Genomic DNA, 12,361 nt, shown 5'->3' with positions numbered 1-12,361 from the left:
GGTTAGGTGCCAATAATTTATTTATTCACATACATTTATTAAATTTATTCACATTTTGTTTTGGGAGCAGAATAATTGCAGGACTGTTCTTAAATGTTTCCTTAAATAAAGTTCATATCTAAAATGTGTGTACATTAAAATCTAGGTAAGGTTTACAAGTGGTTTTATAGTAGAAAACTACTGTACTTAACTGTTACTGATTTAACAAAGGAACTAGCTCTGGTTCTGGATGTATGTAAAAGATTAAATTTAAACATTTTTTTATTACCCTTACCGATTTATAAAGCCTGCTGAGCTGTTAATGGTTTAATAATGTTGTTGTTTTTTTTAATAAAAGTGAAGTGCCATGTCATATGTGTGATACACAAAACAATAAATAATAAACAACAACAATAATAATATACAACAAGAAGGCAAAGAAAGAAAAAATGTCATAAAAATGAACCAGATAATGTCTAATATAGCATATTAACTATGAGTAAGTTTAGGAGTCTCTGTTTCTCTGTGCCGCTCAACCAAAGTAAGAGAAGAAGAAAGGGATGTGGGCAGAGATGGAGGTGAAGCAGTTATGGGCACCAGGCTTTTCAGGGGATGAGGGGATATAGGAGGAGGAAGAGAAGAAAGCGGAGGTAGGGCTCCACCCAGCCCAGCAGTTTTGGCTTCAGGGATATGAGGTCGACCACCCAGCCTGTTCTCCTTCCCTTGGTCAGCATGAAAGTCTGGTTCGTTTTCATTATCTGAGCTGCAGTCACTCAGGTCTGTGATTTCCAGCTCAGAATCAGACTCTGGATCCTGTTTCAGTCCGGCGTGCCGATCCGATGGACTCTGCACACCTCCACCGCTCCCTAACCCCAGTGATCCCAACCCTAAGCCTAATCCCACACCAATCCCACCTCCACCTACTCCTGTGATGTTAGTGTTCTCCACTCGTTCCCTATCACCCACAAGTAGGCCTAAATTACCCAGCTCAGTCCGTCCCTGAAGTAAACTACCTGGGTAGGATGGAATGCAGATTCGCGGAGCCTGACCACCTGCTGATCCATTGGCTCCTCCAGTTTGAGCCCGTTCTGCTCCAGCTGTATCCCCAGGAGGCAGGAGTGAGGAGAAGGGATGAGGAAGCTGAGATAGGCCAGAATGAAGTGGATTCGGGTAGAAGTGTGATGGGTATAGTGAGCCTGGGGGCAGTTTAGGACAGTTATTGAGTGATAATGCCCCAGGGAGGTATGGGTTGAAGCCCCAGGAGTAGTCAAAAGCAGGATTACGAGGGTAAGGACCCAACATAGATGGAGGTTTGGAGTAACAGGGAGCACCTTTTCAAGAGACAAATAGAGAAGAGAGGTTTAGACTTCAGAAAAACATTATGCTGGACAAAAATGAACTTGCTGGTTTAATAATATACTATATACAAATATATATACACTGATCAACCATAACATTAAAATCACCTCCTTGTTTCTACACTCACTGTCCATTTTATCAGCTTCTCTTACTATATAGAAACACTTTGTAGTTCTACATTACTGACTGTAGTCCATCTGTTTCTCCGTATACTTTTTTTTAGCCTGCTTTCACCCTGTTCTTCAATGGTCAGGACCCCCACAGGACCACCACAGAGCAGATATTATTCGGGTGGTGGATCATTTTCAGCACTGCAGTGACACTGACATGGTGGTGGTGTGTTAGTGTGTGTTGGCTGGTGCTGGTATGGGCGGATAAGACACAGCAGCACTGCTGGACTGAGAATAGTCCACCAACCAAAGATATCCAGCCAACAGAGCCTCGTGGGCAGCGTCCTGTGACCACTGATGAAAGTCTAGAAGATGACCAACTCAAACAGCAGCAATAGATGAGCGATCGTCTCTGACTTTACGTCTACAAGGTGGACCAACTAGGTAGGAGTGTCTAATAGAGTGGACAGTGAGTGGACACGGTATTTAAAAACTCCAGCAGTGCTGCTGTGTCTGATCCACTCATACCAGCACAACACACACTAACACACCACCACCATGTCATTGTCACTGCAGTGCTGAGAATCATCCACCACCTAAATAATACCTGGTCCTGTGGGGGTCCTGACCATTGAAGAACAGGGTGAAAGCCGATTAAAAAAATATTTAGAGAAATAGATGGACTACAGTCAGTAATTGTAGAACTACAAAGTGCTTCTATATGGTAAGTGCAGCTGATAAAATGGACAGTGAGTGTAAAGACAGGGAGGTGGTTTTAATGTTATGGCTGATCAGGTGTATAACCATGATCATTAATATGGAGTTGCCATTCCCTCTGTGGCCTCCACTCTTCTAAGATATTAGAGTGTGTCTGATAGAATTTTTGCCAGTTTAGTTAAAATAGCACTTGTGTTAGTTGAAAAGGGCCTGGCTTGCAATCGCTGTTCCAATTTATCCTAAAGGTGTTTGTGCAGGTCACTCTCTGAGCTCGAGGCACTGTGTAGGTCACACCAAAACTCATCAAACTAAAACTCATCTTTGTTGACCTTGTTTTGTGCACTGGAGCAGTCTCTCTGACACAGGCATTTCCCAAACAATATAATTAATTTTACATAATTGAAGTTGATACACCTGATAGTAAAGGGTGTGGTAAAAACACTTGATCTTTATTCGGGTTATCCACTTACAAACCCAGCTCCAAAAAAAGATATTTAATGTTTTCATTTATCTATTTCATTGTTTTTGTAAATACACATTAATTCCTAATATGATGCCTGCAACACAGTCCATAAATTAGATTTTTTGTCCCATTATTTTGTTGCTGTCTGTTTAACATTTAACAAATGTTGTTACAGTTTTCTAACCTGATGTATCTACTCTCTCCTTTTTTCTCTATTCCTTTACAGTTTACCCTCACCAATCCATATTATCTCCCCAACTGTCTTTGCTCCTGCTCTCTCTCTCTCTCTTTCTTTCTTGCTCACTCCCTCTCATACTCTTTTTTCTTTTTCCTCTGTTATTTGCTATGCAGGCCTAATTTGACAGGGCTCCAGTCTCTCTGTGAGCTGGGCCAGGAGTAGCTAGCAGACATATGAATATTGAATCAGTCAGACCGGCCTCGCTTGCTTATAAAAACACAGTAATGGGTGCCCACAGGCCAAAAACTGAAGCCTGCACCCTCAATTAGGGCCTTCCTGCATGGGAAGGGATTAGGACAGGGAGGACACTAGGGAGTGAGATCAGGGTAAAAGGGGAGGAGGAAAGAATAAAACCTGAGGACAAACAAAGCAAGGGGGAGTAAGTTGGGATCAGAAGGTGTACACACACACATACACACACAAAAAAACACTCAAAGATAAAACGCATTCTGATGCAGTGTCACTTTATGGATCCAAGATCCTAAGTAGTGCAGTTATCTATACACAAATTAATAGCCTGACCTTTCACACATGAGACACTGGCATGTAACTATGAATATTCAAATGTGCTCAAAATGCAAACATGAGCTTACATTAACATTAAGTGCATGGATCAAATCAGGTTTTCATAGTGCAACAAGAGTGCACCTCATTAAGTGAAGTTCTTCTTTTTTTTTTAATAAGTATTTTTTTATTATTTTTTACATTGTTAAACTTGAACCTACATACAAATAAACAAGTTATTCATTTTTGACATTTACTTCTCAATCATCTACGGTTTAACTGCAACCACTGTTACCACAGTAAGAGCAGTATTTATTTATTTATTTATTAGAATTCTAACATCATGTATACACTTTGGTTACACTCATGACAGAACAGGTAGTTGCAGGCTAAACATGATTCATTATTTAAAGTTCAATAGCAAACACCGTCACAGGCAACCTAACTTACACATCTTTGAACTGTGGGAGGAAACCAGAGCTCTCAGAGGAAACCCACACAGACAGGGGGAGAACTACTTACAACAAATATATTAAACAAATTACATAGCACAAATTAAAAGATACATTTTCTAATGTCATTCTTACCAGAACCAAGAAATGGGAAACTGTCCAGTCTGAGCTTATCCCCCTCTGACCCTGGAGCTCCTGTGGCACGGTCAAACAGAGCAGTTCCACGTCCTGAATCAGGTAAACGAGGAAATAAAGTCTGCAAGGCCTGGCAGAAAAAAGATAATAATATATAGTCAACAGTTTATAGTCTGTTTATAGTCTGTATAGTCTGTAACAGTTTATAGTATGTAAAACCAGCCATAATTATTTTTTGACTACCAGGCATAAAACATAAGGTGGCTTACAGCAGCAGAGCAAAAGAAACGTTTTAAAAGTTGAAAATTAGGCACTGTTTTTTTTTCATTAACCCTATGGGATTATTACTCAATTATAAGATAAAAAAGCCTGTCACCACTTTTAAAATGCAGTACAGATTTTTTCTATCCTGCATTTATTATTATAACCTGATCTGATAGCCTCCCTTTTAACTTATATTTCTTTCATTTTCAGATCAATACCCATACTGAATACTGCTGTGATGATAAGAAAATGATCTTCATTAGTTTTAAGTCCTTTAACTCCTACTTTGATGTTTCTCACTTCTTTCTTCTTCACCTTGACAAATACACTTTCAGAGCCACCAACTGTTTCACCTTCTCCCTCTGGTGCTTTATTTTGTCATGAAACACATGCCCTCTGTTTGCATCCTAATTAAATACAATACTGGCCAAAAAGTACGTCAAACTAAATAAATAACTACAACGCTTAAATTAAACGCGTGAATTAAATATTAACGTAGTAATTTTTGCTAACCACTTCATTATGGTCTGTGTCATGGTGATTCTGGTGTCTGGTGATTTTAATTACAGCATTTCCATGATGCATTATAATAAGGATTAAAATTGAACTTCAGGAGGAAATGCAGTAATAAAACAGACTGAATGAATGAAAAGTATTTAATTCAGAAGATTATTTAATCAGTACCTTTAATATTTTCCTTTTTGTGTTTTCACCATTCTTAATTTTACTTTATATATATATATAATATATATCTAAACCACATAAATATATATATAATATTTACCAAAATAATATATTTACTAAATGAACATAAAATATTAAATAAATAATATTTACAATTTAATATAATAATATAATAATTAATAAATATAACCCTGGTGTATTGCACAGTAAATCACATTTACACACACACACACACACACACACACACACATACACAAAGACACACACACACACACACACACACACACACACACACACACATACACAAAGACACACACACACACACACACACACACACACACACACATATGTTTTCTCATACCTCAGTAGTGACTGGATTGCAGTCTGGTGTTGATGCCCCTCCACTGAAATGGTTCTGGGCTAGCAGGAATGGAGAGCTGGCCATGTCTAACAGAGGGTAGTTTACCAGAACCACCTTACTGAAGTTAAATTTGTAAGTAAAACGCTTTCCTTTAGTCTTGTGCAAAATGCGTTTGTTGTAATAGTACCTGGAGAAAGAAGAGAGAATTCAGGAATTAAAAAGGGGATGGGAAGGGAAGGGGGTAATGTGGTAGAGCCTTATTACTAAAATTGTAAACAGAATAAAATAACTTTTTTATATTCTTAAAAATGTCTTAAATATTTCAAAATTGTAGGAAATCAAAATCATTATATATTAAATATATAAAATAGTTAATTCGCTAAACTAATATAATAAAACAATAAATGGTTATATAATCATTAATATGATTTAAATGCCATAGACCGATCTGTAATTTTAAGGCAGAGGTTATTGTGGGAGCTTAGCTGTTAGGATACTGGATTTTAAATTAAAGATTAGCAGTTTTAAGTTCTACATAAGCCAACATTCCACTCTTGGTCCCCTAAGCAAGGCCCTCAATTCTTACTGGCTTGGATTGTATGACTGTATTGATTACATACATCTCTGGACGTTAAAAAAGCTTCCTTTTCTCTATACTATATTGATGCGCAAACATGACACTTATATGCTGTAACCTCTGACATATTTCTGTAAACTCTGTTAAAAATGCCCTGTCAAAACTTAAAGTCTTTAATTTTATCAGTCATAAAAGTCTTATGGATATTTGACAGTCAGTTATGTGTACTTTAACATTTCAAAACATTTTATGGTTGGCTACGTTCTATTTACTTCTGCAGACTACACAAGTACACATAATGCAACCTACCATGCCAGTAATTTGTACGCTTTTGCTGGCATGGCCATTGTGTAATGCTCCTTAATTGAGCAATTAGGACAGGCTAATCAACTAGGCCAATTATGGCCTCTACTAATTTATAACAATTAGCATATAGTGACAGAGGCTATTAAAGGCAGAGTGGGGAGAGGATGTTAGAAAAGGAAAGGAAGGGTGAAAGATGGAATATTATGAATTTGATTTGCATAAGTAATAGTAAGATTGGTGAAGGTTTTTGTAATATGGATTAATGCTTAAAACCTGTGAGAAATGTTTTGTTATGCATTGAGTATTAAATTACAAACTTTATAAATGTTTTAGCTTTTTGTCTTCAAATTGCAAAAACTAATCAGAACCCTTCTATTTTGAGGTACTTACAAAACTTTTTTAATTATTTAAAATATTAATATTTATCGATTGTGTGCACTTGCAAAACGTGATAAAATGTTATGTAATGGTGTCCCAAATATAAATCTAGAATAATAATTTTAATATATGTATAAAAAGAAAGCTTAAAAAGAAACAAAAATCTTACACAAGATTAACAAGCAAGCTGATATGGCTATTTAAGCTACAGAGTTTAAGGCTGAGCATGCAGTGAACCTTTATGGTTTAATACAGAAATTTGGGAAAGAAAATATATTATGTTGCTATACAGTAGGCATAGTGCATTTATATTGCTCTGTATAATAACTATTGTTATCAGCTATAAAGCCTAAAAGTGTAAAATAGACCTGTAGTGACGCAAGCTTTCTTCTTTTTTTATGTATTATTATTATTATTTTTTATTTTATTTTGCAAAAGCACATACAATAAATACAATCCAAAAATACATGCATATTAAAAATGTCATGTCATTCCAACATATTTTTTTTCAGGGTCCATTTAACTTATTGGTTGACAAATAATTTAGGGTTTCTAGTGACACTCTTTAATTATCAGTAAAACTGGAAAACGTCATGTAGCAATGTCATGTAGCAATGCTTAAGTATATACAAATACTATAAAATATTTATCATTATGTGGACTAAATAAAACTGCTGTAAAATAAAAAAGCCCACCTTAGTGCACGGCTAAGCTTGTCATAGTTCATGTGAGGTTTGCATTTGCGAATGCCCCATAGTTTTGCCACTTCATCTGGGTCTTTGATCACAAATTCTCCGTAGTCTCCTTGCCAGGCAATCACCCCCTGGTACTCCTCCTTTTGAAGCAGCTCAAGGATGAAATGCCATAACTGGATCTGCCTGGATCCAGGGCTAGACTCTGGCTTATAGGCCCAGTCTGGGAAGGCAAAGCCTGAGAAGAGCAAGGCAAGAAAAATTAAAGGACATTGATGAGACCTGTTCTTTTTTAACGCTTACTCGTGCAATTGAGTTGGGTACAAAGCTCTCTGAATAAGCTCTTAATTACAGCGGAGTACAGATAATCATAGTTAAAATACCGACTTTAGTATTTTTCTTACTATGCCAATTGCTGTTTTCAAAGTAAAAAGTTTTATTTTGTAGAATACTACTTCCCTTTATATTTATTCATAGTCTGTTTTACCACTGCTTTATCTTATTCAAGGTAGTGGTGTGTGGGATTTACAAACACACAGACACAAACAACACACACACACTCAGGGTAATTTTAGTAGCTCTTGTTAACCTGACTGCATGTCTGTACTTGAGGGAGGAAACCAGAACACCCAGACACGGTGAGACCATGCAAACTCCACACACAAAAAAACCTGGATTGCTCCATCTGGGAATAGAACCCAGGACCTTCTTGCTATGAGGTGAAGGGGCTACCCACCGATCCATTGTGCCACCCCTCTTTTACATTACTAACCTAAGGTTGAGCAACAGGAAACTATTTGTAGTATTTTCATTTACTGTACAACTGAATTTGATCCATAACAGTAACAGCCATTTTTGGCTGAGAGTCCAAGAGAGCTTAATTTGTCCTGCTAAGGAATGCAGTTTGTGTGTACCCTACTGATTAAAGAAACGCATCCCAAAAGGAAAGAGTCAGTGGACAGTTATAATGTGAAACATAAACTTGTAAAAAACACTTACTATTTTTTCTGTCAATATAAAATTTTGTACCATTTTAACTAAATTAGCACTAATATTTTATTTTAAGAATTTGCAGTTGAATAAGTCATTTTACATTCATTGTTATTACATGATTTAACAGTTACCTGGTGTCCAGAGGGCTGGGACAGGTGGAGTAAGCAGCAGATCACTAACACAGTTACAGTCCATGACTCCACTGCACCTGTAAACACACACAGAATCACACATTCAGACACATTGATAAATTTCATTAAAGAAAGCACGGTTTTATTCAAATCAGAACTAAAGTGTAATAGCATATAGAATAAGTATTTTACTGTAAAACCTGGATTTAATTACTGTAGGTTTGTTGTGCATTCTGGTAAATATTTAATGGCATATACACAACTACATTATTTTAGTCTTAAATCTAAATCTGGATACAGTAACATTAACTGAACTAACAAACCCTTCATGTTGTTTCTGTTAATTAAATAAAATCATGTTAACATTTTTTTGTTAGAATAAGGTAGTAGTTCGTGAGGAAAAATGTTAGCTAAGAGTGATGTCACGTTAGACAGACTGGGTGCCTAATTTTAACAGCTAAAAGCACTCACTGATTTTTTTAAATGCTTATCCTAATCAGGGTCCAAGGGGTGGGGAGTTGCTGGAGCCAATCCCAGCTCCCAATGAGCGCAAGACACACAGAAACACCCTGGCGCCAGTCCATCACAGGGCAGACAGACACACAAACACATTCACACCTTAACACACATACATGCATCTAAGGGCAATTTTGTATCTCTAATTAACCTGACCGCATGTCTTTGGACTGTGTGAAGAAACCAGAGCTCCAGAGGATTTCCACATGGGAACGGGGAGAACATGCAAACTTCACACAGAAAGGACCCAGATGGCTCCACCTGGGAATTAAACCCAGGATCTTCTTGCTGTGAGGCGAAAGTGCTACCCAGCGAGCCACCGTGCTGCCCAGCTAAAAAACACTATTTATTAATTATATCAACAAAACATTTAATTTGATAGACAAACCTGAAGTATAATGGTTTACTTTTTTCTTTTGTTCTGAAAGTTTTAGGAGAAATTAACAAACTTATAAAAACGTTTTGTTTTATGATTTAGAATGTAAACATTTGAAGTGTTTTTCAGTGATTTTAAAAGTGTTTTTTTCTTATTTTTGTCAGATATACAACATGAGAGCAGCAATTTGGCAATTTTCTGTATGTCCATCCACAGTAAAATTATTGTAATTTTAAACACGAAATATGGAATACTGAAATAAATTACATAGTACAAGTGAGTGTGATGTAATTTATTACACAATATACCAACACAATTGTAATTTCATTGTGGTGTTATGTATAGTACAGGGTATTTTTCTGCTCTTTCTTAGGGTCAGCTGATATTATTCTAAATTCCAAAATGTCCTCCCAGGGGTTCCAAAAATCTCAGCTCATATTTTTATTTAAGAGGTATATTTTTAATTAATACTGAAGGTCCCCAGTAGACAACAATGGACATGTGCCATATCACTGAACATTTTTTTAAACAAAAAAGACCAGGATTTTTTTTTACAAATTAAATAGTTTGGATAGATACCCATAAACATGTTGTTCACTTTATAGTAGGTATTTTTAAATGAATACCTTTATTGTCATAACGTTATTGTAATAATGAGATTCAGTGTGCTCTTCTTGATTATGAAAAAAATAAAAAAAATAATAAGAATAACAATAACAATAAATGTAACTAAATATATACCAGTTTGAAATAATCAAATACTATTAGATTAGAGTATTTTGAATGCATGCCTCTTTATTTTGTACAACAAGTATTAGGCCATTTTTGTTATCTTTCTGTGCAACAATACAACATACACTGTAAAAGCATTGTTGTCAAATGTACTTACTGTAATTTATTAATTTACTGGCAACAGTTAGCCAGTTACATTAAAATTACTGTGAAACTGAAATTTAAATGCAGCACTCTCACATGTTCTGCACAACAGTATAATAATAATTCTGTACTGTATAATAAAAGACATAATACTTAATAATATTCCTTTTGTTGGACTCTCTGTAAAAGTTATATACACTCAGATTAAGACCACCTGCCTAATATGTTGTTTAAAACAGCTCTGATTCTACCATTCTACCAGTAGTTCTTCAACTTCTGTGTGTGGTAAGGTGACTGGCTCTATTAGGCACCCTGGTGCCAAAACAAGATTCAGTCGACTTTCCTCCATTGCTCCGATAGCTAGTTCTGCCAACGTGTACCCACTGTACATTCTTTCTGGAGTGGTAAGAATTTAGCATGAGCACTTCGACTGGTCTGTTACTGTGCAGCCCCTACACAAAGGGATTAATGCACACATTGACCTAATCAGTAAAATAAATCTGCAATTTGTCCCACAGCAGTGTTTGTGTTTGTCTGTATCAGAGATGGACACTCGAGTATTGTATGAAATGCAAGTCTCTTACAGCAGACAAAGAACAAACTTGACTTGTAACCCTAATAACTCCTGACTGGACTCGGACTCGTCACAAATAACTCCTTAAAAATATAAGATATTGTATTATCTTCCAGGCAAGTAGTTTTTGTTGTGACAGGTGGGATCTATTAACATTGTGAGAGCAATTTGTATTAGTATGTCATATAAATATTGCCATGGTTGCCTTTTCAAAGTGCATTGCCCTTTTAAAGAAAGTAGCGCTTTTTAACTCGTATTGGTGTGCTCATATGAATGGTTGTTTTCAAAGAACGGCTTTAAATCTTTGAAGTGTATCTGTTTTAACATCCTAATTGCCCTGATTCTGTGAAAATTGGTTTTGTGGCTGGACATTTCAGCAGTTTAATGTAAGTTGGTGCTCGTTTATTGAGTGTTTTAGCAACTTGCTATTTTAACCATTGTGTACTGTTGCCTGTCTAAGAGCCACTATGCTATTTGTGCATTGTGCTTATTTTTGTACTCTGTGAATGAAGTGTAGCCTAATGGTGTGTTTTAAACTGTAAACACTTACCTATTTATGTTTAGTGTGGGCTTGAGGACAAGTGCTTTCAGAGCAACTTTTTATCTTTAAATTACCAAAGTAACCAGCACTAAGAAACAGGTAGGCCTTGCACATGGAATGGTTTTATTAGCATATCTGTCTGGCAGATACTAATAGGTGGTCTTTTTTTGTGGTAATTTACTTCAAGTGTGGTTTGCACTGTAGATTGGTAGCTGTCCTGTTCACCTACTGATGTTTAAGTTCTCAAGCAAGTTATATAAAAAGGTAACCCAGAATCATTTGTCTTTACCTTACAAAACAAAAATTATATTGCAAACAGAGATTGCATGTTGTTGTGAATAGAAATTGTAAGGAAATGTGTAGGATTTAAAGAAGGAAAAAAAGGACTTACTGTAAAAATGCAGTTGTATTTTGCACACAAACTTAATCTGTTGTGTTTTTTTAATCTGAACTTTTATTAGTTGTTTATTTTTACACTACATTTACCACAATGCCTTTGTGTGTGTTATATTAACTTGAGACTTGACTTGGACTTGACTTGCCTAAAGACTCGTGACTTGATTTGGACTTTTTTGATTTATGAACATTTCTGGTCTATACTAGACATAATAGCCTCTAGTCCTTCAGCATCAATCTTCAAGCATCAATTGTCTTGACCACACAACAACAGTCGCTGGTTTGTCCCCTCTTGGCCTACTGTCCGTGGGTACTCACAACAGCTGCTTGTGAGTGTCTCTTTGTGGTTTAAAAATACTTTAACTGGGTTGTCTGGCCAACATGATTTGTACTTGGACACTTGGACAAAGAAAGTGCATACATCAGATGCTACAAATTTTGTATTTTAATACAAAATACAAAAGCAATAAAAAAAAGAAAAAAAAGAAAAGCAACACTGATTTTGTTAGACCCAGTATTTAGGTCTTTGCAAAAAGTTTTGGTTATTTTACTGTAGGCAAATATTGTTAAAATACATGAATAATGCTGTAACAATAAAGATCATATAAATGTAGCAGCATGCGTTCAGTCTGAGTTGGTTTTTATAATATTGCAAGGTTTATTTTTAATGCTTGGGTGAAACACAAATATCAGTCCACAATATCTTTAAAACTGGTCTCTTACTCACTTTTTGTTTTGC

At 36.0% G+C, this 12,361-nt stretch overlaps 1 protein-coding gene across 1 annotated transcript; it reads right to left on the bottom strand.

The window, feature by feature from the left end:
• Window positions 1–468: 468 nt before the first annotated feature.
• On the bottom strand, window positions 469–8,407 carry erfl1 (Ets2 repressor factor like 1). Its single transcript, XM_062986005.1, has 5 exons — window positions 8,344–8,407; window positions 7,223–7,457; window positions 5,267–5,453; window positions 3,958–4,087; window positions 469–1,310 (listed from the first exon to the last, which is right to left on the bottom strand). Exons 1-5 carry the CDS (start codon window positions 8,405–8,407, stop codon window positions 469–471), a joined length of 1,458 nt encoding a protein of 485 aa, XP_062842075.1.
• Window positions 8,408–12,361: the final 3,954 nt, after the last annotated feature.

Source organism: Trichomycterus rosablanca, chromosome 23 (assembly GCF_030014385.1).
Source record: "Trichomycterus rosablanca isolate fTriRos1 chromosome 23, fTriRos1.hap1, whole genome shotgun sequence".
NCBI classification, from domain to species: Eukaryota; Metazoa; Chordata; class Actinopteri; order Siluriformes; family Trichomycteridae; genus Trichomycterus; species Trichomycterus rosablanca.
Note: the sequence above shows the minus strand (reverse complement) of the source record. Positions and strands in the feature narration are given on the sequence as shown.